Source organism: Pundamilia nyererei, unplaced genomic scaffold, assembly GCF_000239375.1.
Source record: "Pundamilia nyererei isolate P.nyererei 1_Seehausen unplaced genomic scaffold, PunNye1.0 scaffold00114, whole genome shotgun sequence".
Lineage (NCBI taxonomy): Eukaryota > Metazoa > Chordata > Actinopteri > Cichliformes > Cichlidae > Pundamilia > Pundamilia nyererei.
This window is the reverse complement of record NW_005187515.1, coordinates 199,028-226,955: the sequence shown is the minus strand read 5'-3', so window position 1 is coordinate 226,955 and position 27,928 is coordinate 199,028. Positions and strand designations below refer to the sequence as shown.

Here is a 27,928-nt window from a genome sequence, read left to right as displayed (position 1 = left end):
GTTCTCCTTTGCTGCTCACTTATGTCGGGTTATGAGACATCGATTCTGCGCAGTTTACGACATTTTTACTCTCATATAGTAAACTTTTAACTTAGAAATAAGTTCTATAAGTTGTCACTATTCACTCACTGCGTTTACTGTGAGCAATACAGCGAGAGGTTAAGGCCGTCTTTTTTTAAGCATTTATTTTTAGGGTATTTTTAGTGTCCGATTTAGATATAGAAAACAGAAACTTGGTTTCGGTTTTCGACAAGCTAGAGGCGCTCGTTACAAAACACTCTAGTTCGCGCTACACCCCGTCACGCTAGTGCAACGGAAACGCTTTCAGAATAAAACTAAACCCGTCACCCAATGGCAGCCCGGACTTATTGAGAGACACACCTTCCCACCAATCAGATTCTTACGTGCGCTTCTACCGCCAGCAGATATCTACTACTCATCTTTGGAGTTTCGACCTCGCTGTTGCACAGTTCACAATCAGTGAGTATGGTAGTTTTTGGTGTTGTTCTCCTGTCCTTTTCCTAAGGTGTCATCATTTTACTTTTACAGACTCACAATTGCAACGTCAGACATTTTCAGTTGTTAAAGTTATTTTTTATTTTGCTAGCCAGTTCGCGTGAGTGTCGGTAACGAATATTAGCTTGCTAACAGCAACCTGGCTAGCAGCTTTACGGCCAGGAAGTGCAAACACGAAACTTACTGAACTTAGGTTTTACTGAAGTCCCCCGAATTTGACCGCTTTAGGCTAACGCTGGTGGCTAATTTTAAATACGAATGCAATGAAAGCTAAATATGGGCGATGACGATAAATGGAGTCATCGCTTTACTGTGGTGGCCCTCCTCGCTCGACTCCATTACAAGCTTTCTATTTCCTCATAATGACGTTGTACATTCACTATTGGGACTCAGAAAGCTTTCTCTAAGCTCCCTTTTTGTAAAACCACTATGAACCGCGCCTTTATTCTGCCCCACCTCGCTTTTAAACATGTACAGCAACGACCTGTGTGGAGGGTGGGACCAGCAAGGAACCGAAAGTCAGTATGAGCTCGTGCGCTTGATTAGGACCGCGGGAGACCGCGGTCAAGCTAGCCGCACAGTCAGCCGCGCCTACGATGTTGTTGCACTTTTCTTACGGATATTACGGTACAGGTGCCGACAGGCTTAGAAACACAAGAGTCTTCTTATTCATTTTTCACTATTTCACAACTCATTCCACTTCTAGCTTTGAAATATTAGCTAATCATAAATTATAATTCTTACACTACACATTGAAAATAACAACAACAAAAAGTACAAATTCTGTAACAGTGCAGTGTTGTCAGAGTTATCTACCGGTTGCACCTTGTTGCTCCACTCCCACAAGGCTGGTAAGCAAACTGAAGAGGGTTGACACTGTATTGGTTGGGTGTACTGAGGGTGGGCAGAAATCGGAGCACAGGAATCTGGTGAGGAACTTTTTTGAGTGGTCTGCATGAAATCACCTCTTCCATCTGAATGTCAGTAAGACAAAAGAGATGCTGGCTGACTTCTGAAGGAAAAAACTGGGACTATGCCCATCGACGACATGGTTGTGGAGGTCAAAACATTGGACAGCTACAGGTATTATGGGGTTCACCTGAATGACAGACTAGACTGGATGACATAGGTCACTGAAAAAACTGCTCTCCATCATGGACAATCACTTGCTCCATTTCACCCTTGTGAAGCAGCAGAGCTCCTTCTAACTGATCCAACATTTCAGCCCTGAAGAACACTTCAGGAAATCATTCCCAGTGTTCTCTCTGTAAAAGTGTACACTAACTTTTCAATATGGTATCTGTTTATGTTTAGTTTTCTGTCAAACCGTACAGTTCATTAGGAGGAAGAGTCAGGGTGACCTAGGGTTAGAATCCAGTGAAATATTTGTGTCACCTCATACGGGTTCCCTGTAATATCAGCTAAAAAATGAAATTATTCAAAGTACAGTACAGAAATTTCTCAGAAACCGTACAATTCAGAGAGCTGTGAGGCGGAAGAGGAAGAGTGAGGGTGATCCAGAGTAAGAATCCAGTGAAATATTTGCATCATCTGTAATAGTTTTCCTGTAATAAATGCTAAAAAAAAAAATACACAATATCAAAAATACAGTTTTGCAATTTTATTAAATTGGGGATAAGATCAAGTTGAATAGAAATGTACAGTATAGTGAGAAAATTGCAAATATTTCAAAACTCTTGATTTGACTCTTGTGTATATAAGCCAGTCGGCACCCGTACCGTAATATGTATAAGAAAAGTGCAACAACATTGTAGGTACGGCTGGTGGTGCAGCTTGCTTGACTGTCTCTTCGCATGTGAGGGCTCACGTGACTGCAGTCAGCAAAAGTCAATAACAGGGTCCCTGCACGACTCATCGTCACTTGTTGTGACATCACGTGGACGTGGGGCTATTTTCTGACAGACACCCTTTTCTTCTATAATAGTTTGCCTTGCAAACACAGTTGCTTGGTGTAAATTGGGGGAAAAAAAATCATAGTCTGGGTAAAAAATGCAGTCAACAAGGCAGCATTTGAGTTATTCTATTTCTTTCTCTCTATTTGGTTATTTATGAAAGTCTTAATAAACATATATACGAGTTAATCCCTCATACTGGAACACCAAATATTAGTCGCTTTTTTTTCTTTTCTTTTTTTGGAGCAGGCGCTCTGCTTGTTGGTCTTGTCAAACCAGAATAACTTGTTGTGGTTTCTTGTTTTGTTGCGTATGCAGTGAATCAGGGTGAAGTGTAAGAAAGTTGAAACAAAGCAAACAAACAGGGTTTATTGTCACTGAGGGGCACTGTCTGATGACTTACTGAATGAAGCAGAATTTTCTTTACACACAGAAGGCTGTTGGAAGCTGTCTAGCTTACTGCTGCCTTTTGTCTCCGCCCTCTGCTGTTGTGAGTGGCAGCACTTACAGAACATGGGTATGTCATGTTAGTTTGCTATCTGTTGTAGACGAGCGACACCGTCTTTATTTGCATTGGAAAAGTGACGTACATATATCCTTCTCAAGACTAGTGTTAACATCCTTTAAGGTGTTCTGCCACATTAATCATCAACCCATTTGTTTTTTTACTTCTGATTCCTAAAAAGCAAAAACACCCACCCAAACTCTTCAGTAAACGGTACTGTGGTGGAGATCAGGACAGAGGCTTATTTTATTCTATTGTGGATTCTGATGACACATCCTGTGTTTACCTTTTGTAGGTACTACACTGGAGCAACAATGGTAAAGATCTTTATCGGTAACCTCTCTCAGAACACTGAGAAGGATGAGATTGAAGCTCTGTTTACTCAGTACGGCACAGTAACAGAATGTGCCAAGTACAAAAACTATGCTTTTGTTCACATGGAAGACCGCAAATCTGCCACCAAAGCAATCCGTGAACTGCATCTTCATAAGCTGAATGGCAGACCCATCAACGTAGAGCCAAGCAGAAGCAAGAACCAGGGCCCCGTGAAGCTTCACGTGGCCAATGTGGAGAAGGGCTTTGACAAAGAGCTCCGTGACCTGTTTTTGGAGTATGGCAATGTCACGGAGTGCTCCATCGTCAAAAACTTTGCCTTTGTGCATATGCCTAATTCTGACGAGGCCATGGATGCCTTGCAGGGCCTGGATAATACAGAGTTTCAAGGTAAGCGTAAATGTTTGGGTCTATAAGGGGTTTTTCAGGGGTTCCTTACTTTTTAGATTTGAGGGACAATGTTTTTCTCTCTCGCAGGGAAACGCATACACGTTCAAATATCAAAAAGCAGACCGAGAGGGGAACCAGAGGAGGAGGAGTATCCACCTCCGCCTGTGAGAGGAGGCTATTTTCCTCCTCCCTTTCCAGGGGAGAGACCCGAGCCTCCCTACAGAGGCCGCATGTCCGCTTACCCTCCTCCTCCTCCTCCGCCCCCGCCACCTCCCCCTCCTCCGAGACGAGCAGCGTATCCTGATCGTGGCTATGGCGATCGAGAACCTTATGGGGTGGTCGATTTCTATGAGAAATACAGAGCCCGTCCTTACGCCCCGAACTTCGATGACAGGCGTCCCAGTGCCATCCCCCCTCCACCCCCTCCTCCCTCTGCATTGGTTAGGGAGCGTCTCGGAATGGGCTCTCTTGATCCGTATGAGCGGCGTCCACTGCCCGCTCCTGCAGGTTACATGGCGAGGGATCGAAGCCCTATCAGAAGAGCCCCCCTTCCGCCTGCTCCTGCAGCTGGTAATGGTTACGCCTACGAGCGTTCTCGATTGTCTCCAATGTCAAGGGCGCCAATGTACGCAGTTCCCCGTCCCCGGGAAGCCTACTCGGAGAGAGTGCCGCCGCCGCCGCCACCACCGCCGCCGCCTCGCTATGCAGGCTATTAAGACACCTCGAGTGTAATACAAGGTGAGAACAAAGAGTGGATGCTTCATGAACTCATTAATCACATTGATAACAAGCAGAAATGACACGGAAACAAAAGTTATAATAGACATGAGAGCTGAATCCGTTAATTGAGGTAGAATCACGCTTTAACCCATCAGCCAAAACTCAAAATTTCCTTCAGGTTAATAATAAAGGAATTTAAACGGTGCTGCTAGAATTCTAAAATATTATTGCTTGAACTTCTCAGATCAGTGTTGCGCGAATCCTAAGTAAAACGCGCTCCTTGACATGTGTGGTGTGCTCTTTTTCCAGGTTTAGAATATGACAAGATCGTCGTCGTCTGCTGATGCACGTGGCGCTATACGCACCCCTCCCCCCTCCCATGTCTATGGCGGATTGCGTTGCGTTTGCTGAGACTTACTGGAAGATACTGTATTGCGGACAGCCCCGTATTTAAAAATATACGATTTCTTTGTCTGCAGTTCTTCTGGGCTGATCATGCCTTTTTCTCCTCCTCTCTTTGTTTTCCTGTTAAAAGCTTTCAAAATGTTTTGCAGAATAGGTGCTTGGACTTCCAGTGTGACCAAAACTGGACACTCTGCTTTTCAATTTTTCTAAGTGGAAAATGTAATCTGGGAAACTGTGACCTATTTCTTCTTTTTAGAACAAGGGATTCATTTAGATACAAATACGTGTAGGCTTTGTAAACAAAAATTGTTTATTTTAAGATTGTTGGTTGATTACGAAATGCTTATTGATCCAAGTTTTAAAGAAATTTCAGCATAGTAGTTCTTAAATACAACACCTGCTGTGGGAGGTTGTACAGCAATCTTTAAGATTTGCGACACATGTTAGCATGAAGTTTCAGTGTGGTTTTGTTCTTTTTACACTTTGTGTTCTTTTCATGCGACAGTAGACTCCTTAGCCACCATTTATGTATGATTTTTATTTACTTTACAGACTGCTTTTTTTGAAAGCTTTTTAATAAATGAATAAAACAAAAAAAAACCATTTTAACTGTGAAATTATTCCTCGTTGCGTTGGCCTTTTAGGACGAAAACCAATTCGTCAGATAAGATTTAGCTTTCTTTACTCTTGAAACACTTTCAGTTTCACTCTTCAGTCCTGATATTATCAGCATGACACATGGTAGGTGTTTATTTTTTTTTAATCCTCAGCTCACTACTAGAAAACCTGCCAGACTGGTTTTCCATGTAAAGTGTGAAAAACTATAATGCTTATTAACCCCCTGCCCCTCTCCCCCCCTTTTTGTGACACACCCGAGACTTACCACTGCCTTCTTGAAGTCTTGCCAGGTTAGACTGCAAAAAGAAACCAAAAGTTGATTTAACTTTAAAGCTCAAATCCAGCGCAGTTAATGAAGTATGGAAATGTCCACTCCCAAAAGTCGCAAAAAAAATAGGCAACTTAAACTTCCGTTCCACTCTGTGGCTACACAAAGACTTTTTTTTAAAGCTGTGTACACCGGCTTCTCCGTGTTTTGAAGTCACATTTCGTCAGTCATCTCCCATTGCCTACCTTGGGTTTTTCATCGATGGCCCCATGCTTCGGTCCAAAGTTTATTTATTTGTATCATCCTTCATTTCATGCATTTTAGTCATTTTTCTACTATTTATAAATTAATATATGTAACACATGAAATGCGTGTGTGATATTCTTAGCCTGTGTGCTCTTTATAGGTTGTTAGATTCAGTGCAGGAGATGCCAGCTCATGGTAAGTCGTCCTCAGAAGATGTCCAGCACCCAGATTAAAACAGGTACATGCTGCTTAAACTGTGGTATTGCAATAAATGATCACACTTTGTCTTCTTGGATTCATACTTTTTATGCTGTTGCAGTTTTGAAAGTAAAAAAAAAACAAACAAAAAAACAAAACCAACCCTGGCACTTACAATAATGGTAATAACTTTTTAAAAAAATGCCGTGGTATTTTGTTGCAAAGCACTTTAATATTAATCTTAAAAGGTGCCATATAAATAACATTTTACTTAATAACATTTTAGCAACACTGTTTCTTTTTGTTAGAATTGATTCATGTAGATTGAAGGCATGTTATGGAGTCTTTGAATCTGTGTCTTTGTTCACAGACGTGTCTTTCCTCTGGCACTTGCTCCGGGTCTAGAAGTGAATTCAAAGGGGATTACAAGCTGGGAAGGACCTGGTTAGAATGCAGTTTAAGGTAAAAGGACTCTTCTTTGATCAGTTCAATTTGTGAACCTTGTTTAAAGTGTCTGCTCTTACAGGGTATGGATTTTTCTCCCTCACTGAAAGTTTGAATGATTGGTTGATGAGTTGGAGTGAACATCATGGGCGATGGAACAGCTGTGTCGCTACATTTCTGCTTTGATTGGAGGGTAAAAAAAAATGTGGGAAAGAGGGAAATAGGAAAACTAAGAGGTTTTCCTATTTCCCTCTTTTAAATGTAATTGAAAGTTATTGTATGTTGCAATTGACTACAAGGACCTACTTTTTGTGTCTTTTTTTTTTTTTTTTTTTAACTCCCATTTTCTACCTTTTGAATTTTAGCTATTATGAAATAAACAATTTACATTTGAAAATGTTGTGATTTCTTTATTTCTGTTTTTAAAAGTTAGCATCATACATCATACAGTATGTTAGGGTTATATGATAGTGAAGTTTTTAATTCTTTTTTTTAAGTTGCATAAATTCAACTGCTTCTAAGTAGCCAATCACATGGCAGCGACTCAATGCATTTACGCATGTAGAACTGGTTAAGACAGCCTGCTAGCATAGGTTGTTCTGATCTACTGGGCTTTAAAAAAACAAAACCTTTTTCCAGGCAACTATCTCTAGGGTGTAAGACATAAAAAAGAAAATACCCAGTTCTTTGTATTATAAATATTTTTGTTGGTGTCCAGTGTCAGATGAGAATTAAAGTATGCAGAAGAGCATCTCTGAATTCTCAACATGTTGAACTATAAAGCAGATGGGCTACAGTAGCAGAAGACCACACCAGGGGTCATAACAGGAAGCTCGGGCTGCAGTTTGCACAGGCTCATCAAAATATGACGATAAAAGACTGGAAAAATGTTGGCTAGTCTGATAATTCTTAATTTCTGCTGTAACCAAATATTGTTGTAAACAATATGAAAGTGTGGATCCACCCTGCCTCATGTCAAAGGTTCATGCTGCTTCTGATGCTGTGAGCATGTGGAGAATATTTTCTTGGCAAACTTTGGGCCCTTGAGTACCAAGTGAGAATTGCTTATATGCCACAGCTGCCCAAGTATTGTTGTTGACCATCCATATATGGTAGTAGCCATCTTCTGACGGCTGCTTGTAGCAGGATAACATTTCATGCCTCAAAGCTCAGATTATCTCAAACTGGTTTCTTGAACGTGACAGTGAGTTCGCTGTGCTCCAGTGGCCGTCAGTCATCAGGTCTCAGTCTATAAGGACACCGTTGGAATGTGGTGGAACGGGATTTTTACAGCATACATTTGCAGCAACTGTGTGATGCTATGAGTACGTCAATATGGACCAAAATGTCTGAATCTATGCCATAAAGAATTGTGGTTCTGAAGGCAAAACTCGTAAGGTATATCTAATAAATTGTCAGATGACTATATATTTATGCCAAATCACAACAGCGGTTGCCTCAAGGAGCTTTATATTGTAAGGTCTACAATAATATGGAGAAAACCCCAACAATCAAACAACCACTTAGTGACGGTGGGAAGGAAAAACTTTCCCTTTAACAGGAAGAAATCTCCACCAGAACCAGGCTCAGGGACTGCCAGGTCTGAGATGTCTGGCTGGAGATGAGGAGAGGAAGAACTTTATAAAAAAGGAAAGTTTTAAGCCTAATCTTAAAAGTAGAGAGGGTATCTTCCCCTGAATCTAAACTGAGAGTTGGTTTCACAGAAAAGGGATCTTAAACCAGAAGGCTCTTCCTTCAATTTTACTTTTAAATATCCCAGGAACCACAAGAACCCAGCTATGTGACAGCAATGTGTTCTTTCGGGGCGTTATTATGAGATCTTTAAATGTCACATATCATTAATTACAAGTGGTTGATTGATTTGAGCACAAAGCATCTATAAAAGTCAGACTTCAGCATATAAACTGACTTAGACTGATGCTGCTTTGGTTTCAGGCCGAGTGTAAGAGTGTAGTTTTTGAGCTACAAAGTGTTATCTTCACCAGAGGGGTGTGGAACTGCCTGCAGCATTACAACATACAGTCATCACATACTCCCTCCCCAAAAACCTAAAGCACAATGAGTCAGTGGGATTTTATTTGCACGATTCCACAGCTGTGCTTATTCAGCAACATGATGTTATTCATTTGTGAGAAACCAGACAGTTAAAGCAGAGGAGTGTTGAATCCAGGTTTTAAACAGATGTTTCCACTGAGTGAGGGGCAGAATGCATAGATGGATACTATAGTTGCCTAATCAACGAACAGTGAAACTGGAAGTGAGTTCATTGGATCTGCTAAAGAGCGAAGTATCATTTCCTCTAGTCCCTAAGTCACTTTCCCCTAAATCAAACATAAATACTTGGAAACCGTGAGCGCTGGCTGCGGCTCATCCAAGAAGAAATTTTTTTTTAATACTTAGATTTTAAATTGTTATTTCTTTACTTGTTATTCTTTATCTTCAGTCTTTTGTAGTGGACATCAAGTCTTATTTGATCACAGAATTATATTTTGTCTCATTTTTATGTGGATTTATGGCAAAGTTAAATTTTTAGTTTATTTCACGTGAATTACAATAGATCAATGAAACATATTGGAATACTGAAAACTGGTTAGGTCATGTCACCAATGGCACTTCAATGATCATAGCTGGTATGACAGAGTGCTGAGTGAAGCATTTTCCTCAAACTGTTGAAGGGGGACAGACATTAGAGCTGGAAGGTGAAAGTTCAGGCCAGGGTTTGAGGAACTTGAAAGGGGCAGAATAACAACACCCAAAGTCCATTATGGAAGCTAAGGCTTTGAAGTTGTGGGATTTGGTTTCTTAGTTGCCATACAGGACACCAGCCAATGAAGGGAATCGTCTTTCCATGACAGCACTGTTTGAGAGAGTTCTCACCTCCCAGAGGACGTTCTTTCAGAGATATCAAGATCGTTACTTTGATGGGCTGCCTAATCTTGAAGGATCTGCCTCGACTCATAGCTACAACCAGAAACCTGTAAATTCAGATCTGAGGTTATCAACATACACAGATCAGACGTACAATGTTTTCATGTCTAATGCTATGTTCGTAGTTGAGGACATCCCTCTGGTTTGTGTGTTCTGACCTTTACGTTTCTCTGAAACCTGGATGCATCTTTTCTGTTTGACGTAATTAGAGGACCAGCTGTCTTGGTAGTTTTGGGCAGATTTTTTCCTGTTTTCATGTTTCATGGTGAAAAACCATTTCAACCCGAATTCTGAATAATTTGAACTGATTTGATAAAGACAGGAGAGATACAGTTAAATGTACTTTTAGAACAGTAATTAAATAAATCAACAGGGGGAAGAAGAAATCTATTCATTCTGCTCAACTGATTTCTCCTGACAGTATAGTAGGACTCGTATAGATTGCATAAATGATGTTTTAAGTAGTGGTCTCACACAATTACGTCCTCCACAGAGCACAAAAATACATTGCTAGATATCATTTAGAGTATGTGAAACTCATACAACTACCGCCTGCATGGCAGCGACAGTGACCACATTCCAGACTAGGAATGGCTTTTCTCAACTCTATAAATGTGTGTTGTTTCTAGAACAGTGCTGTGTTTTCCCCTAAGCTGCCATGGTTGTGTGGAGATCTCATATTTCTACAGGCTTGAAAGGTTACCGCTTCATCTCAATGATTTCTAGAAAAACCTGTTTCTGTCTTCAATGCAAAGCCACACTTTTTTCATTCTTTGATTAATGATTGCCTTAGAGTAAAAGGTTCCACCAAAAAACAAAAACAAAAATAATAATCAACAACATGCAGACAACTGTATTCCAGATAAACTGTTTATTTCTCAGTCATAACTTTAAAACTTTGCACTTTAACAGTATTTGCGAAATTAACAATGCAGCTTATGTAGACAGGATACGAAAAGGGTGCAAAATATTGATTTCACATATACAAAGAGGGATTTCTTGTCTAATGTAATAAATGCACTGAGCATTAAGTCGAGTAAATAACAACAAAAAAAGTCACACGTGAATAAGCAGTAATGGTTGGTTATGAATAACAAGGAAGAGTCTCATCACTCTCCTGGGGGCCAAAGGAGCTATCTTTGGGTGACAAACTAATCCTACTATCTGAACATGTCTCCATGACTGGAGGAAGAGACATGGATGTCTCCTCCTTCCAGAGAGACATGGATGTCTGCTCCTTCCAGAGAGACGTGGATGTCTCTCTGGAAGGAGGTACTGCCAGCACCTCAAACTCTACCTCAAAGTTGGCCTTGGCCTCACCAGACTCACGGATGATCAGGATCTCATACTCTCCGAACCGGATCAGAGCTTTGTCTGGCAGATCCATTCTCTCCAGGTATCCCAGCGCTGAGGTGTTCACTGACAGTTTCCCCCTCTGGCTCAGATTCTGGATGATAAACAGCATCTCTGAGCTCTGGGGAATGTGGTAGGCGTAGAGCGCCAGCTGCTTACGAGACACCCGGGGATCAACCAGGATGTAGGCACAAGCCTGGTCGTCACGGCCCAGCCTGAGAGGGTCATCGGCAGTATGTCTTCTTCTGGTCCCCAGAGGAAGCCGATCATAAAAGTCCTTACAGCTTTGCTGAGGATGGTAAAGCTTGATTTGGAGACAAGTCAGGAGGTCCTCCTCCGTCTCCATCGTCAGAGACACATTCATTGTGAAAGAATAACTCCAGATGAAAAAAAGAAGACAGCTGGTAGTTAAAGAAAGGACAAAAAATAAAAACCAAACAACAAAATTAGTCATACAGTGAAAATAGACCATCTTGTAAAGCAGGGTTAAATCGTACTGCATCAACAAACATTGTTTTTTTAGATGCCTTACCTGAATGTGAAACTTTCTTAATTAAAGAACGAGGTTTTTATTCCATTCACGAGAAAGAAAGAAAGAAAGAAACTGAGTTAGAAGAATAACGGTGCTACTGCTGCGAAAACAGGAAGACTGATTGCTGCGCTTTGCGAGCTGTTGCCTTTTATTCAGCAAGTTTTCCTGTTGGTCCAACAGTGTTGCTTTCAAGTGCAAATCCGGAAATGTCACTCTCAGGTTGAATTAAATTTTGTGAATGCAACATAAAAAATAAAAAAAAATACAAATTTTCATTCAAAAGCTGAAAAACATAGCATCCAAGAATTAGACACTACAATACACAGTGCAGTTATTAAAGTAAAAGTATGTCTACTGTTAAATCAGGAGACTGGACAGTAATGGTGTTACCCAGATCTGAAATATTTATGTATTGCTAAGTCAATGCAAAAAGTTTGCCAAGTGAAATTAAAGAAAATGAAACAAAATGCTAATAAGAAAAATACTAATTCAACATAATTCACCGGAGTCTTTGTTACAATTTAAATTATTTTCCGCTGGTTTGCTGTACTGTGCGATTTTTAACGCGAGCACCTGAATGTAGCATTACAACACTGAAAATTCCATGATGACGCAACCCGGAGTAGACAGAAACGCTTTTAAAACTTCATTTGGAGCCGTGTATTATGATTATTTACAATACTTTTTATGTAAACAAAGCAGAGAAATAAAATACAGACATGCAAACATACAGAAGAAACAATTAGATGTGAAACAGAGGACATTAATGATGTTTTGTAAAAATAAAATAAAATAAAAAAAGTAAATGAACCAAAAAAAAAAAAAGAATTTTTACAAGAGGATTGATTAACTAGTGATAATTTTTATGTTTTGCATATCTCGGCAGTCTTAACAAATTACTTATAGGGGTTTTTCAGAAGCAACAATGTTTTAAAATACAAAATGAGATGTGTTTCTTTAAACGCAGTATAACAGGGTAATCTGTTAAGGAATGTAATTTTATGTATGTCAAAATTTAGCTACTTATTTCAGAATGAAAAGTCGCTCTTCATTACTGGGGTGGCTGGGGTTAGTGAAAAATAATAATAATGTCATCAGAAGTGTCACAACCAGTTACTGTAAACAGACTCAACTAAAGACACTGCTTCCCACCCTGCGGTATTTACAACTATAACGGGAAGAAGCAACCTCGTAAAATAGACCGTTACACATTAACCAAGTACGTTTAAAACGTACTTAACTCTCTTTTCTTCACCATATAAATGTAGTTGTGAAATGTTACTGGTTAATAAATACGAAACGGGGTGACTTACAAAACATGGACAAAAGTGTACCGTAAGATAATGTAGGGTCTTTATAACAAAGCACGGTGCTATAGCTAGTTTTTTTTATATTGTTATTATTTTTATTAGACATGTAAAGTAGAAAAATATATATATTATAGACTACTGGGTGTATAATATGTAACATCTAATGCGGATAAAAGTTGTAAAGTTGTAAAATTGTTGTTTTACCCGAAGACTTTAGATTACTGCGCACGCCCGGGCGGAGGGGGCGGTGCAGCTGGCTTTTTGTATGCCACAGGCAAGACACAACCGGAAATTAGCAAAAGGAAACCTCTCGAAGGGGACTTCAATTCCTTTTTGTGAGCGCCGACTAAAAGGTAATGAAAATAGAAAATGTATGTCTTTATACAAATGTAGTTGTGTGGCGCATAGGTATGTGTGGAGTACCCTGTTAACCTCGGTACCTTTGTTCGCCCGCTAGCTTCGTTGCGCGAGAATATCGACTGCGCTGCTTTGTCTGTTAGCGTGGCTAACCGGGGCTAACAGGCTACACGAGCGGCGTTTAAACGCTGCTCGTTTGTTCTTTTTGTAGACATATACAGATATGAAAGAAACGATTTATTGATAATAATGATTTTAAATGATTAAATTGTTGGTACTTGTGCCGCCGTGAACGACTTCTAGGTTTTTACTATGCGCGGGCCTGTTAACAACGCTGCTGTTTTTATAGACTCTGAGAAAGGGTCAAACGTACTCTTCAATAGTATGTACTAAAAAAATTTTTTTTTCTCTCTTAACACTCTGCATTACCTCGAAACAGATTTGTAATCATGGTGAAGATTTTCGTGGGAAATCTACCCAGAGCGACAAACGAGGATGAGATCAAGGCACTCTTTACCGAGTATGGCACTGTGACAGAATGTGCCATCATCAAAAACTTTGCCTTCGTCCACATGGACGACCGCAAGGCTGCCACCAAAGCCATCAAGAATCTGCACCTCTACAAGCTGCACGGCACGCCAATCAACGTGGAGGCCAGTCACGGAAAGAACCAGGGCTCAGTCAAACTGCATGTAGCAAATGTAGAGAAAGGATCTGATGATGAGCTGCGTGCTTTGTTCGAGGAGTACGGCACGGTCACGGAGTGTGCTGTTGTTAAGAATTTTGCTTTTGTACACATGTCCAACTCTGACGAGGCCATGGATGCCATCAAGGGACTGGACAACACAGAATTTCAAGGTAAGAGAGATTATCAACATTTATAAGGAGGTCAAGAAGAAACCTTAGTGTTGCCTTATTATAAACCAGCCCACATAACCTGTGTTTTTACTTTTTATTTTTTAATGTAGGCAAACGCATCCATGTCCAGATTTCCAAGAGTCGTCCCAGACATGAAGAACGGGATGATTACCCCCCTCCTCCCCCAGACAGGGGTGGCTATTGGCCCCCACGCTATCCAGGAGAGTGGCCCGAGCCTCCTCCACCTGGCTACATGAGGGGTCGTCTTAGCCACATACCCCCAGGTTACCCTGCCCCTCCTCTGCCTCCCCCTCCCCCTAGACGAGCAGTTTATCCAGATCGCCCTTACGATGCTGAGAGGGACAGATATGGCGTGGTAGATTACTATGAGAAGTATCGAGCCCGTCCGTATGGCATGGCCACCTACGACGACCAGCGTCCCGGCGTGCCTCCTCCTCCCCCTCCCCCGTCAGCCGTCGTCCGAGACCGTCTTCCGAACTCGTCGCTCGACCCATATGAGCGTCGGCCCCTTCCTCCACCTCCTCCGTCCTCATACTACGCCCGAGATCGAAGTCCGCTTAGGAGACCGCCTACCACACCAGTGCCCCCTGCCAGTAACGGCTACTCCTATGATCGCTCCGCATACGGAGTTCCACGTGCAAGGGACCCCTACGCAGATCGGCTGCCTCCGCCACCGCCTGCACGCTACGCTTATTAAGCAAGGGCGGCGCATTTTGAAGGTGAGGATAGGTCTGAGGTAGACTGGTGTTGCTCTTTCCTAAAACAGCGTTCCTGTAACGGCAGAGGCAGCCGGGGATTTGAAAAGCATGCGTACAAGGTGCTGTTCCACAAGTAAATTCGTTGGTAATGCACGTCGATCCATTTAACATGGCTTTTCAGATAATAAAATAGTACTAAGTGTGTTATAATACGACAAAGAGGATGGAATCTCTGAATTTCGGGAAAAAACAAGTCGAATTAGAAATTAACCTGGAACAACGTCCTGTATTCAAGAGTTGCAGATCGTTCATTTCTGTCATTTGCTCTTTTTTTCAGGATTGTCGTCCGACTGCGTCGCCGCTCGGCGCCTCCTGATGCACGTGACTCTATCCTCTCCCTGTCAGTGGCTGAGCGCGTAACGTTCCCCTGCGATGCTGACAGGAGGAACCGAATAGCCGACGTCCACGTCTCTTTCTGTTTTTATTACTTTGAGGCAATTTTTACACTCGTATTTTTCCTCCTGGTTGTTTTAATATGTAATTGTGCTGTAGTACTTTTACTGCTTGCCGTCTGGAGTAGGTGTTTATTTTTTATTTTATTTTTTTTTGTACTTTTTCGTTTGAGTAATACTGATGTTGTTTGTGACCTTAGAGAAGCTGAATGAGTTCAGCAACAGTTTCTAGGCGATACTTGTGACTGTAGATTTAACTGAACTTAACTTTGTTTGGTATAAAATCTAATCTGCACGTTGACTCCATCATGTAAAACTTTTACACCGCACAACAAACCGCTGTGAAAAACTTAAACTGCTCAAATGTAGGAGTTCGATGCATGCAGGAAGTAACTGTTAACTTACAGAAAATAAATGTCAATCGGAAGCCTCCTCAGAGCGTTTATATGTGCATTGTCAAACACTTCTAATTAACCTGATTCAAATATTGTTGTAGGGTCACCGGAAATATCATTATTTTAAAAGTTATCCGTTTGTTAGCGATGAAATACCGTGAGACAAGCTTGTTAAAATCGTCACGCTGATTAAAAAAACACGCCCAAACTTTCCTCACTGGTCTTGTCTGAAATGCTGCAGCTTTTATTCCTCAGCAGGGCGTCTGACGTCTTTCCTCAGTGCCAAAGTTGAAGGCAAGTAAAGAAAAGCTAGCGCTCTCTAAACCTACTGAACCCACACTGGTTTTGATAGGTGTGACTGGTTTACCTTGAGTCATATTGGGGAGGGGGAGGGGGGTATTACCTCAACAACTTCTGGACACCTTCGCAGTGAAAAGGTAAGTGACAGGTTACTGGATTGGAAAGAATGCTGATGTAGTGCTGAAACACATTCCACATTTGTATGATTCTTTTAGGTGAATTATTACTTTCATTCAATAGTTTTTTGTAGTAGCCAGAAAAAAGTTGGGGATTTCTTTAGGCTCTTTATGCCAAAAAAAGTCCTGAAAGTACCAAAGGTAGATACAGGGAACATGAATAAGAGAAAACCATCAGGTGTGGTCAGTTATTTAGTGATGGAATGATCCACTCTTACGCATCTTTTGGGGAAAAACATCATCATGCTGGAAAATCTTACACAAATGTCTTAAGCTAGATTGAACAGGTGAAGGAAAGTTGAGAACAAACGTTAACTCAGTTTGGTTTTGTGGAGTCTGTTAAGGCCCTTGTGCTTCTCTGAAGGTTAAATGAACTTCCACTGTCATCTGTGGTTTCTATAGCTATCCGGTGTGTGTAATAGTTTCACCACTTTGTGAAAACATGGCTTGTGAGTGTAATTGTTGGTTAGTACGCCTGCTTCAGTGTAGACCACAGGCGTTGAACTCCAGGCCTTGAGGGCGGCAGATTTAAATGGCTAAATTACCTCTTCAAAATGTCAGGTATGTTGACCCAAGATGTTATCTAAAATCTGCAGGACACTGGTCCTCGAGGCCTGGAGTTCGACACCCATGGTGTAGACCGTTTAGGGCAGGGGTCTCAAACTCCAGGCCTCGAGGGCCAGTATCCTGCTTGTTTGTGAGATATCCCTGCACTACCTGCTGTTGATTACCTGGATCAGGTGTGCTTTGCCAATACGAAGCTACAAGGGCTGGTTAGTTTGAAAAGAAGCAGGATCGTGGCCCTCGAGGTCTGGAGTTCGACACCTGTGGTTTAGGGATTCGTAACCCACTTCCACTTAGGTAGTATGGATCAGCACTCAGTATATCTCACCCTCCACTCCAATGAGTAAACAGTGCTAGTGTGGATTTGGGCCATGGGCCGGCAGTTGAAAGAACGGGTCATTTTTAAGTAATCAGACATCTGTCACATTCTCTAATGTTGAATCACAGCATGGAGAAGAACTCGACTGTCGTCTGCCTGTCTGCAGTTTGCTAATGATGATAGGGACAAGTGAGAGGGCAGCTGGGGCAGGGGATAGTGGGGTTAAATAAGAACAGTGGTGCTTTGGTTTGTGTCATTCCATCGCTCATAGATGGCTAATACTGGATCACTTATTTATTTGGGTTCTCTCCATCTATTTTAGGGAAATCTGAGGTTCAGAGGTGTTAGCAAAACTGTCCGGCTGTTCTTTATGTACACTGTACAGACTGTGAGCGGTACGCTTTGCTGCTGACAGATTGGATGCCAGCTGTAGGGTTTCAAATGCATCTGAGTTTTAAAAAAATGATGGCAGCTTTTAGGGAAAGTCGAGGTCTTTTTAAAATTGGAAATTTGAATAATTTATTTTTACAGTTTTTTCTTTTTGATTGAATGAACGTGAAGGATTTACCACAGAACACTACATTTGGACTTGAAGATGTGATATTTCTATATATGATAAATATAGATTTTAAACCCTTGTAAACATGAAGTTGGTTAAGTGTGTGGGAATTTCACAGTAATAATTTCTTTAATGTATTGTTAGTTTTTGGATTTTTGCAAATATCAATAAAATATTTAAAAACAACAACATGGACTCTGTTAACTTACATGCTGTGTGTCTAGTTACTTGGCTGGTTGCCATTTGAGTCACTGTTTTCACTGCATTGTTTTAGTTCTGTTTTCTACTGCACATTGGCCCTGTACAAATTTGTCTTCAAACACGTGCACAAGAAGCAATTTCTTAACATCCTGGTTTTTAACTGGACAGTAGCAGAGCTATGATACCTCATGGGAAGAGCTCTTTGCTCAATTTTATACGGGGAAGTAAATCTAACATAGATTTTATACTACAAAACTAAATTCAGGCTTATTGCCATGGAATGGGGAAACACTTTTTTTTCCTGTCCCATAACCAAAATCAGTTAAAAATAAGGATTTCAATTTTGTTATAAAAAAATTACACTTTAGGACAGTTTGTGTACATTAATTCCTACTTTTGATATAAATACATAAGTGCACAACTAACTTCATGTGGCAGGATTGGGTGTAAATTGATCCGTTTAAAAAGTTGTTTCACTATGCCAGCAAACCTTAGTGGGTGATGTTTGCTGTCAGGACAAGGCTTTAGGTTACCATTAACCCTTTCAGCAACAATGTTAATATTTTAGTGAGCATTTCTGGCAAAGTTCCTGAAGGCAAACTTATGTTGTGTGATGTTATGTATAGTAAGTGTTCAGAGCAGTAACAGCGTCCTGATACTTCCCCATCTTGACTAATAAATTCCAAACAGCGGTAAAACAATATCTGCAGAAAGTTGCAATGATACAATAAATACTCTTCTATCACCAGAGTGTGGAAGCTGCATTCAATAGTGACTGAGTAACCAGAAACTTCAAACTCATCAGAGGATGTTTCCCTGTTGTAAACGCAGTGATGGGGAGAAAGAGCCCTCCAACTTGGTCTTAATCATATTGTGTATTTAGGTTTGATTCTTATTAATTTAACTCCTCATCTTAATGAAGTTAAGGTATTTTTAAAAACAGATAATGCTGTATAGAGCAGCATAGTACATATATATCTTTAAAAGTGACTTTAACTTTTAGTTTCTATATATGTATATAGTGTGTGTGTGTGTGTGTAACACTGATTTTCCCAGCAGAACCCAAAGGAGAATCATTCATAGTAAAACTGAAAGTAAAATATCAAGTTTAGCCAAAGAATGAGAAACATAATTTTATCTGCTTTTTCTGGGAAATGTCATTTAGTCATAGGCGTGCTGGAGCATCTCCAGCTCATCTCATGTAGCACGAGATAAGATAACAATCTGATACAGCTTCAGCGGAGTTCCCCCTTTGTAAATTCAGTAATGTAGGAACATGAACCTTTAGACTTCGCTCTACGACAATGGACCTGACCCAGAGGTAACAGATGACCCATGTGTCTCTATGGCTGGCTTACCTAATTCAAATTATATTTTCTCACTATGGCAACAAAAATGTTGTTTTTGTCTGAACCTGCCATACTGGCTAGTAATGATGCAACAACAGTAGCCTACATTCCCCAAAGTATTTTTTCTGTTTTGACCTTCCTTGATATGTTTCACCAAACACCAAGCATACCGGCACACACACACTGAAACTGGAAACTAGCCAGCTGACACACAAAGTTGATGCTGAAGGCAGACGGTCTAAAGAGAGCATTTTAGCCAAGTTGAAGCTGAAACAGGCTTTGTGAAGCTTACAGAAATATGTGCAAGAGCAAAATGAAAGGTGAAGTGAACTGTTCTCCAGTAACATTAGGATGCATTTTGCTTCATTTCAAGCCATATACAGGGAGTAATACAGAATTATTAGGCAAATGAGTATTTTGTCCACATCATCCTCTTCATGCATGTTGTCTTACTCCAAGCTGTATAGGCTTGAAAGCCTACTACCAATTAAGCATATTAGGTGATGTGCATCTCTGTAATGAGAAGGGGTGTGGTCTAATGACATCAACACCCTATATCAGGTGTGCATAATTATTAGGCAACGTCCTTTCCTTTGGCAAAATGGGTCAAAAGAAGGACTTGACAGGCTCAGAAAAGTCAAAAATAGTGAGATGTCTTGCAGAGGGATGCAGCAGTCTCAAAATTGCAAAGCTTCTGAAGCGTGATCATCGAACAATCAAACGTTTCATTCAAAATAGTCAACAGGGTCGCAAGAAGCGTGTGGAAAAACCAAGGCGCAAAATAACTGCCCATGAACTGAGAAAAGTCAAGCGTGCAGCTGCCAAGATGCCACTTGCCACCAGTTTGGCCATATTTCAGAGCTGCAACATCACTGGAGTGCCCAAAAGCACAAGGTGTGCAATACTCAGAGACATGGCCAAGGTAAGAAAGGCTGAAAGACGACCACCACTGAACAAGACACACAAGCTGAAACGTCAAGGCTGGGCCAAGAAATATCTCAAGACTGGTTTTTCTAAGGTTTTATGGACTGATGAAATGAGAGTGAGTCTTGATGGGCCAGATGGATGGGCCCGTGGCTGGATTGGTAAAGGGCAGAGAGCTCCAGTTCGACTCAGACGCCAGCAAGGTGGAGGTGGAGTACTGGTTTGGGCTGGTATCATCAAAGATGAGCTTGTGGGGCCTTTTCGGGTTGAGGATGGAGTCCAGCTCAACTCCCAGTCCTACTGCCAGTTTCTGGAAGACACCTTCTTCAAGCAGTGGTACAGGAAGAAGTCTGCATCCTTCAAGAAAAACATGATTTTCATGCAGGACAATGCTCCATCACACGCGTCCAAGTACTCCACAGCGTTGCTGGCAAGAAAGGGTATAAAAGAAGAAAAACTAATGACATGGCCTCCTTGTTCACCTGATCTGAACCCCATTGAGAACCTGTGGTCCATCATCAAATGTGAGATTTACAAGGAGGGAAAACAGTACACCTCTCTGAACAGTGTCTCGGAGGCTGTGGTTGCTGCTGCACGCAATGTTGATAGTGAACAGATCAAAACACTGACAGAATCCATGGATGGCAGGCTTTTGAGTGTCCTTGCAAAGAAAGGTGGCTCTATTGGTCGCTGATTTGTTTTTGTTTTGTTTTTGAATGTCAGAAATGTATATTTGTGAATGTGGCGATGTTATATTGGTGTCACTGGTAAAAATAAATAATTGAAATGGGTATATATTTGTTTTTTGTTAAGTTGCCTAATAATTATGCACAGTAATAGTCACCTGCACACACAGATATCCCCCTAAAATAGCTAAAACTAAAAACTACTTCCAAAAACATTCAGCTTTGATATTAATGAGTTTTTTGGGTTCATTGAGAACATGATTGTTGTTCAATAATAAAATTATTCCTCAAAAATACAACTTGCCTAATAATTCTGCACTCCCTGTATATTCTCATAGCTTGGTGAGTAGTCTAACACACACTCTGTGGATGAGCGTATGAATGTCACACTACACTGGTGAAATCTCCACCTGGAGTCCATGGATGAACCTTAAAGTTGACATGAAGGCACAGCATCTGTTTCACAGTATCTAAAACTAGAGCGGGAAGAAGGAACTCTGCAATATTCAACTGTTACACATTAACTAATCCTCTGCCACGATATGAGTCAAGCAGAGAAAAGCTAATGTTAATAAATGTCGGAGAGGTGGATATGACCAAACATGTACAAACCATTTCATACCACAGCTTATGAAGTCACTTACTTAAGGGCCACGGTATGATACAGGAAGTTTGTTTAAGGCTGTTCAGACAGAAAATAGTGCAGTATTATAATTTTTAACTGTACTGGGCATATTGAATAGAAAGTAGATTATATGTACCATAGAGTTATTAGTTATCATTGGCTTGAAAGGTCTAAAGTACTGGTTTACTTTTCTTTAAATTAACCAGTCCTTCAGTAGATCAATGCGCCCTCCTATACACAGGGTGGCGCTGTGTTTGTCATAGAATCTAGCTTGTATCGTGGCAGGCAGGCAAAAAAAGCACCGGAAGTCGGTAAAAGGAAACGTCTCCACGGGTTTTAAATCGCTGTGGCGGCTAAAAGTAACAAAGCATGTATCGTCTTCTCACGATATTTACAATTGGTCGCATTTTAAAGGCGGGATAGTTCCTAACCTCAGTGTTTTTCCGCCGCTTTTCACCTCTGCAGCGCTGTTGAGTGTTAGCTTTGCTTGCTAGCAGACTGTTGTTAGAAGCTTGTACGCTTTCAAAGTCTATTTACCACGCTGTAGATTTGGGTTCACAGCTATAACTAGTCACCCATCAAAGCCAGAGCTGTCCAAAAATGCTGCTCTCCCCTCTGTTTCACAAGCTCCATCTTTGTCATCTGATCACAACTACCTCCCCCAAAAAAGCTTTCAGATGCAGTACCTGCTTGTGGCCACAAGAGTGCAGTAATTTACAAGACAAATATAAAAAAGTAATATGCGATCCTGCTGCTGTTCTAAGACATCAGGACGACTGTTGCTTTCATTTATTTTCATCAATACTTAAGTTAATCCTGTTTCCAAGTGTCATATTTTTTCTCTCCTTTTTGTCTATAAACGTTTTTTATTCAGATATTTAACAATGGTGAAGATATTTTTGTGGGAAATGTGCCCCAAAAGGCAGATGAGGAAGAATTCAGGACACTCTTTAGCGAGTATGGCACAATCACAGAATGCACCATCATCCAAAACTTTGCCCTCTGTAAGTCTGCCAAACAAAGCCGTCAAAACTCAGTCATGGGAAAAACCGAGGCTTGGTGAAACTGAGTGTCACGAATGCAGAGAAGGGATCCGATGACGAGCTGTTTGATGACAAGTAAAACACAGTAGGGTCAGGGCAGTGGTTCATTTACTTTCTGGCGAAAAAAGACATTTGCAATTGTTCGGTCACTCGTCTGGTTGACCTGATCTGTTTGAAGGATGAAGATTTTCACCAGGAGATCCACGATCATCACTACAAGAACAGCAGTCAAAGCAGTTATTATTAAACATGCCAGCTCAATTATTAAACTAGAACATTGCTCTGCTCGATCAATAAAGTGGACAAAACTTAAGAAAGCTCTTAAGAAAGGAGATGTTGGCGCTCATGTCAAATTTTCCGTTTTGAAATCCATCACCACTAGACCAGTGCATAGAGGTGGTGCTCTGATCTTGTTTCTGTTAACATCTATTCTGGACCACAATGTGTAAGTTATAACTCTGGAGATGTTGGAGCACCTCAGGGTGACCTCTTCATCAGGCTGGACCTCCACAGTCTGAGACTGAGAGGTCAAAACAGTCTGAAACAAACAGTTTAATTACTATTTTTATTATTTTAGCTGGGAAAAAGAGCAGTTATCATTCCGGTAAATAATCCAACAGTTGCAGTACAGTAATTCAGTTTCAGTACTTACTGAGAAGTAAGTCTGGGACTATCTTTGAGATCCTGTACATGGGCTGTGATTAGAATGAAGCAGAGTGCTGCACATGTTAATTTGTTTACTCAAACTGGACACTTCAGTTCAGTCTTAACCAGTGAATTAACAAGCTTTACCTACCCTGGTGTTCTAGGTGGACATAGAACCTGGTCACCACAGTACAATGATTAAGTCAACTGATAACACTGGTTTAAAAAAGAATGCAAAAAGGTAACAGTGTTTAATTGTAATGCAACTTGATTTCTGAATGTATTTTATAGGGTAAGGTCTATTTTCCTATATGGAGACAATGTCATGCAGCCATTCGCTGAAATTTGAAATAAATTGAGTCACACACACTTTGTGAGTGTTATTTAATTCTGTAAAGGCTTCAAACAACAGTACAGATAAAATGACTGCAGTCTGCATGCTTTATGACAAAGAGGGGTTGTAAGTCTAGAATATCTGTAGAGACAAGTTATCTGCCATGGGCACAGAACAGTAAGGAAGATGACTGTGACTTTAGAACCTTTTCTTTTTGTGTACTGTTGGTTATATTGGAGTAAAATCCATTCAGTAAACAATATTAAAAACCTGCAGGACATGAAAGTGTTGCATGTCTGATCTTTAACACATTCTCCAGAACTAATGGACCACCATGCTTGAGAAAACAGCATGAGCACAGTCAGTTATTACTTTATCTACTGTCCTTTGTGGCTAAATTGTGAAAGATGCAGGAAATGCTAGCATGCTGGTGAACGCTCTTCTTCCTGTTGTTTAGAATACAGCATAGACCAAACCACACACTGTGGGTAAACTACTGCAAATTGTGTATGTGTGCCTGAATATTTGGCTCTCAGTAATTTGTGCAGTTTAAAAAGAGTTTCCGTTACAGAATTGTAGTAAATGTCACCTGCACCAGTTTGGCAGTGGGGCGGTGATGATTTGGGGAGACACATCCATGAAGGGACATACAGACCCCGACCTGCTACCCACTGGTACCCTGACTGGGTGGTACTGAGTGGTTCCTCAGGCCGTAGAGCTTTTTTCAGACCTCATGTGGGGCAGCTGACTCTGAATTCCTTTTGACCGAGGACAGTGCCTGGTCATATGTGACCAGCTGGGTGGGCAGTTCAGAGACATTAACTGGGTCTTAATTTCTTTAGACCTAAAATTGAAAGAATCTGGGATGTTACATATCACATATCCAATGCTGCCAATACACACACTGTTCAGGAGATCACTCATCACCTCTATCTGAATCTGGGAGGAGATCTCCTGTGACATCGTGTGTTATCTTATCAGGAGAATACCCAGGCCTTGTCTCATGCTAACGGCAGTGACCAACAGTGGCAAAAAGCAATCAATCAAGTTTACGGGACTATATGAAACAAAGACATGTTCTGCCAGTGAGATGCCATTACTAGAATTATAAAGAAAAAACATGCAATTAAAATAATAGCACATAGTAAGAAAAAGAAACATCGTAATCTAGGAAGGACACAAAATGAAACGCATCACCTCTTCCTGTAGATTCTGTTCTCCAGTGTGAGGTACTGCAAAGCACAGAAATAAATTGTATAGTCATTTTAGTTGCAATGTTTCTAACTAATGCTATTGAAGGATTTTTTTTAAACAAGAAGAAAAATGTTTCTCTTATATAGCAACAGTATATGTGAAAGTCTGTGGAAACAAAAATACCTTTCTGGAGATGTTTGATTTTAGCAGCCAGATAGATGACGGCCATAATGAGAAAAACTGTCAGAGCACCCAGGACCACACTCATCATCTTTGGTAATCTATCAAACACGTCTATGAGAAACATAACTGAATTAAATAACAGTGACACAGTGTGCTACAGTTATAAAATAAATGCTAAGTTTAGTGTTGTTAAGTTTTAATGCTAGGAAGATTTTCCAACTTCAACATTCCGAATCTAAAACTTAGATCCATGTTTTCATGCATTCATCAAAATGAAATCAATATAAAATTCCTACCTTGGACCTCTACATTTGTTGCATGAACAATAACTGCATAATTGCTTAAGTATGTTCCACAGAAATACAGCCCCGAGTCCAATAAATCCACTTGTTTGATTTTAAGAAACACCGTGGATATGTTGGTGCTCATTTCAAATTTTCCACTTTGAATTCCTGTGCAGAATGAAGCAGGTTCATGAGGCTGGGACATAGAGCAGATACAGTGGAGTTCAGATCTCTTGGTCACTCTGAACCAGAATATCTGTGTGGGAGAACTGGAATAGTTGGAGCACAGCAGCGTGACTTCTTCTCCAGACTGAACCTCCAAAGTCTGAGAATCAGAAACAGAGACGGAGATCCAACCTGAAAATAACAAAACAGAAATAAATAAAAAAAACTCCAAAAAACTGGACATGCAAGATAATGTTTTGGCAAATGAATTAACTGAATCGTATAGAAAATACAATCAATTCTGTGTAAATGAATTCCACTCACTGAGGCTGAGGAGAAATAAAACTGTGAGAGAGGGACAGCTCCACATTGTGCATACGATGCCCCTGAAATGGAGCTCTACACAAAGGTCTGAAAAGGTGTGGTTTCTACTATAAGCACACACATATGAACACGCCTACACACAGTTTAACACTGATGATTTGCTAATTAGTCTCCAGTGCTGCTTTCTTCAAGTTGTTTGTATAAATGTTACCGTTTGCTTTGAGAAAATTAGATGAATTACATGATTGTCCACATATAAACAAATTAACCAAATTAAAAATAAATCTTCAACCTTGAAAGTATGTTGTACACACCATGTTTAATAATTCATCAAGCTTTCCATTAAAAGCAAAAAACAGTTAATTGCACTTAATTTTGACTTAAATTGTGAGTGCCAACTGAATCGGTTTGGGCCAGAGACAGTATAAAATATGGATGTCAGCGTCTGGGTTAGGGAAAGGAAGGCAATGTGTAAGTCCATTGCCTGTATTCTCTCAGAAAGCCACCAGATGGCAATAGATGCTGTTGCAAAGAAAGACTTTGGTCCTGTAGAAGTCTACAGGAAAACAGCTTAATGACTTTTGAATGAGCTTATGGCAGGGGTCGGCAACCACATTTGTCCAAGGGCCTGAATTTTTCTTGGCAGACATTGAGGGGCAGATGCTGTTGTACAATAAAATAATACAGTATCATTGGTAATATGTGATTATTTCATTATATTTTTCCTCCCAAGTTGATGTTATTTCTTCACCTGGTCAGTGTTGATGGACTCATTATCGGTACTGCAACAAGCCACAAGAGGGCGACTGTGATATGTTAAGCTTCATACTTGTGAGGCCCTCATGTTGTCCATCACTGTCACATGCAATGTCATGGTTTGCAAAGAAAACTTAACCTTAACCTCTTAACCTTTACCTCAACAACACAACCTCAAGCGGAAAGTTGATGCAGAAAACCGCTGCTATAATGAAGACTGAACCGATATGTATTCATAGGGCAACCTTTAGAAACGCTGTACCTGTAAACCTCATTTGCAGTGAAACTGTCGCTGAAGAATATAAATTGAGCTACCACAACACCACAAAGTATTCAAACCTCAAAGAGTCATATCCTGAACAGTCAGAGACCCATCAGAGAAAAAAAAATGATGCTTTGAAACTTAACTGAACTTCAACTGAACACGAGAGGGAAAATAACCACGTCTCAGCAGGCTGCCTGGGTTTTCTCCAAGCACAACAAGCCATATACTGGCCTTGACGAGGCAGCTGTTTGATATGAACTGATTGACATCCAGGCCACTAGTGACATGAAGGCTGCTCTCCAGAGATGTTCTGGTTCAGAATGACCAAGAGACCTGGACTCCACTATCGGCTATCGGCTATCTGAAAGCTTGAGCACCGTTTGGGTGGCTTGTCCCCAAGAGTATGATACACGTTGGCCATGTATGTGCTCACCATGTTTGGCTCAACATACACCTGTGAAGCTGTGTTCTCAAAAATTAACTTTATAAAATGCATTACAGGAATAGACTGTCAAGCCAGTCTTTGTCTATCTGTCACTCTCCTTTGTTATCTGTACTGTTGTTTGAAGTCTTTACATCGCTCAGCCTCCATCTTCATCTCTACCACCACCAGCGTCTAGACTCTGAGAGGTCCGACTCTAATGCTTATCACCGCTGGGGTTCTGTTGTGTCGAGACGGGCTGTTGGACTCTAACTGCCAAAATTCAAAATTCTGTACATCAATAAATCATGTTGCTTTCATTCTAATGATCTGTTCTTATTGAACTGCTTTCAGGGCTACAGTCGAACAAAGCCTGATCCACCGCTGCTTCCTTATTAAGCTGCCCAAATGAAATCATCAGAGCAAGTGTGTTATTGCCACCAGGTGTGCGACCCTGAGGGCGGGAAACTCCTCTGGTCCTGACAATGCGCACTGGGACAAATTGGCTGATAGCGATCGCCTGCTGAGGCCATGTGTCCTGAGGTGACCTATCAGCTGTTAATGGACCTATTAAAAGGGAGCTGGCTGAGTACTAATGCCAGTGTGAAAAACAGGGGCCTCCTGCTTTGCCAACCGCCAATATAACTGAAAGAAAGAAAGAAAGAAAGAAAGAAAGAAAGAGGCCTCCTGCCTGATTGTGAAGTGTGGCGGCTCATTTGGAGACTGACCAGTCAGTGTAACGTGGCAACCCAGTCCCGACAGTAGGAGACAATGCGTGTGATTGACAGCACGGCAGAAGTACATCTGTGAGTAGTGTCTCCACTGTTGTTCACCAGGTGCAGCTGTGCTGGGAGAGGGTCGCCACGGCTATTAGCCATGCCAGCTTTCGGGACGATGGTTCTGGCCAATATTTCTTTACTTGCAGGGTGATGCCACGAGGGGAGCCGCAGTGGCATAGAGCGACAGACTCTAGTGCAGAGTGTGAGCTGGGCTGGGATGTGACGAGCCCAGTGGAGGGACGATTCGATTCAGTATTATTTATATAGAGCCAAATCACAACAATGTAGAAAAGCATTTGATCAGTGTAGTGAGGAAAAAAATCACTAAACAAATACGTGAGGTGAAAGATC

The 27,928-nt window shown here is 41.0% G+C and overlaps 3 protein-coding genes across 7 annotated transcripts; 2 read left to right on the top strand and 1 right to left on the bottom strand.

Annotated features, from left to right (window-relative positions):
- Positions 1–398: 398 nt before the first annotated feature.
- On the top strand, positions 399–6,769 carry LOC102200688 (RNA-binding protein 4B-like). Of its 3 annotated transcripts, XR_311971.1 has the most exons (5): positions 399–480; positions 3,230–3,657; positions 3,745–4,395; positions 6,075–6,152; positions 6,483–6,769. XR_311971.1 is itself a non-coding variant. In XM_005741818.1 (4 exons), the coding sequence occupies exons 2-3, from the start codon at positions 3,249–3,251 to the stop codon at positions 4,371–4,373; spliced, it is 1,038 nt and encodes a 345-aa protein (XP_005741875.1). In that variant the 5' UTR covers positions 399–480; positions 3,230–3,248; the 3' UTR covers positions 4,374–4,395; positions 6,075–6,769. The 3 variants fall into 3 exon arrangements, 2 of the variants coding, with proteins under 2 accessions (XP_005741875.1, XP_005741874.1); XM_005741818.1 differs by having other exon boundaries at positions 6,075–6,769; XM_005741817.1 differs by lacking the exons at positions 6,075–6,152; positions 6,483–6,769 and adding an exon at positions 4,687–6,065.
- A 3,588-nt stretch (positions 6,770–10,357) lies between these two features.
- Positions 10,358–21,844, bottom strand: tifa (TRAF interacting protein with forkhead associated domain). 3 transcript variants are annotated; one of them, XM_013913089.1, is made up of 3 exons: positions 13,141–13,155; positions 11,391–11,406; positions 10,358–11,259 (listed from the first exon to the last, which is right to left on the bottom strand). In XM_013913089.1, the coding sequence occupies exon 3, from the start codon at positions 11,220–11,222 to the stop codon at positions 10,590–10,592; it is 633 nt and encodes a 210-aa protein (XP_013768543.1). In that variant the 5' UTR covers positions 11,223–11,259; positions 11,391–11,406; positions 13,141–13,155; the 3' UTR covers positions 10,358–10,589. The 3 variants fall into 3 exon arrangements, with proteins under 3 accessions (XP_013768543.1, XP_013768544.1, XP_005741873.1); XM_013913090.1 differs by lacking the exons at positions 11,391–11,406; positions 13,141–13,155 and adding an exon at positions 21,616–21,844; XM_005741816.2 differs by lacking the exon at positions 13,141–13,155 and having other exon boundaries at positions 11,391–11,566.
- Positions 12,935–17,533, top strand: LOC102200125 (RNA-binding protein 4B-like). Its single transcript, XM_005741815.2, has 4 exons — positions 12,935–13,053; positions 13,497–13,915; positions 14,026–14,655; positions 14,972–17,533. Exons 2-3 carry the CDS (start codon positions 13,507–13,509, stop codon positions 14,631–14,633), a joined length of 1,017 nt encoding a protein of 338 aa, XP_005741872.1. The 5' UTR covers positions 12,935–13,053; positions 13,497–13,506; the 3' UTR covers positions 14,634–14,655; positions 14,972–17,533.
- Positions 21,845–27,928: the final 6,084 nt, after the last annotated feature.

Bases quoted from the DNA above. Each gene is read 5' to 3' on its own strand.
- LOC102200125 (XM_005741815.2), top strand. From the start codon at position 13,507: ATGGTGAAGATTTTCGTGGGAAATCTACCCAGAGCGACAAACGAGGAT. The intron at 13,916-14,025 runs GTAAGAGAGATT...TTTTTAATGTAG, and splicing joins GGACAACACAGAATTTCAAG to GCAAACGCATCCATGTCCAG.
- tifa (XM_013913090.1), bottom strand. From the start codon at position 11,222: ATGAATGTGTCTCTGACGATGGAGACGGAGGAGGACCTCCTGACTTGT.
- LOC102200688 (XM_005741818.1), top strand. From the start codon at position 3,249: ATGGTAAAGATCTTTATCGGTAACCTCTCTCAGAACACTGAGAAGGAT. The intron at 3,658-3,744 runs GTAAGCGTAAAT...TCTCTCTCGCAG, and splicing joins GGATAATACAGAGTTTCAAG to GGAAACGCATACACGTTCAA.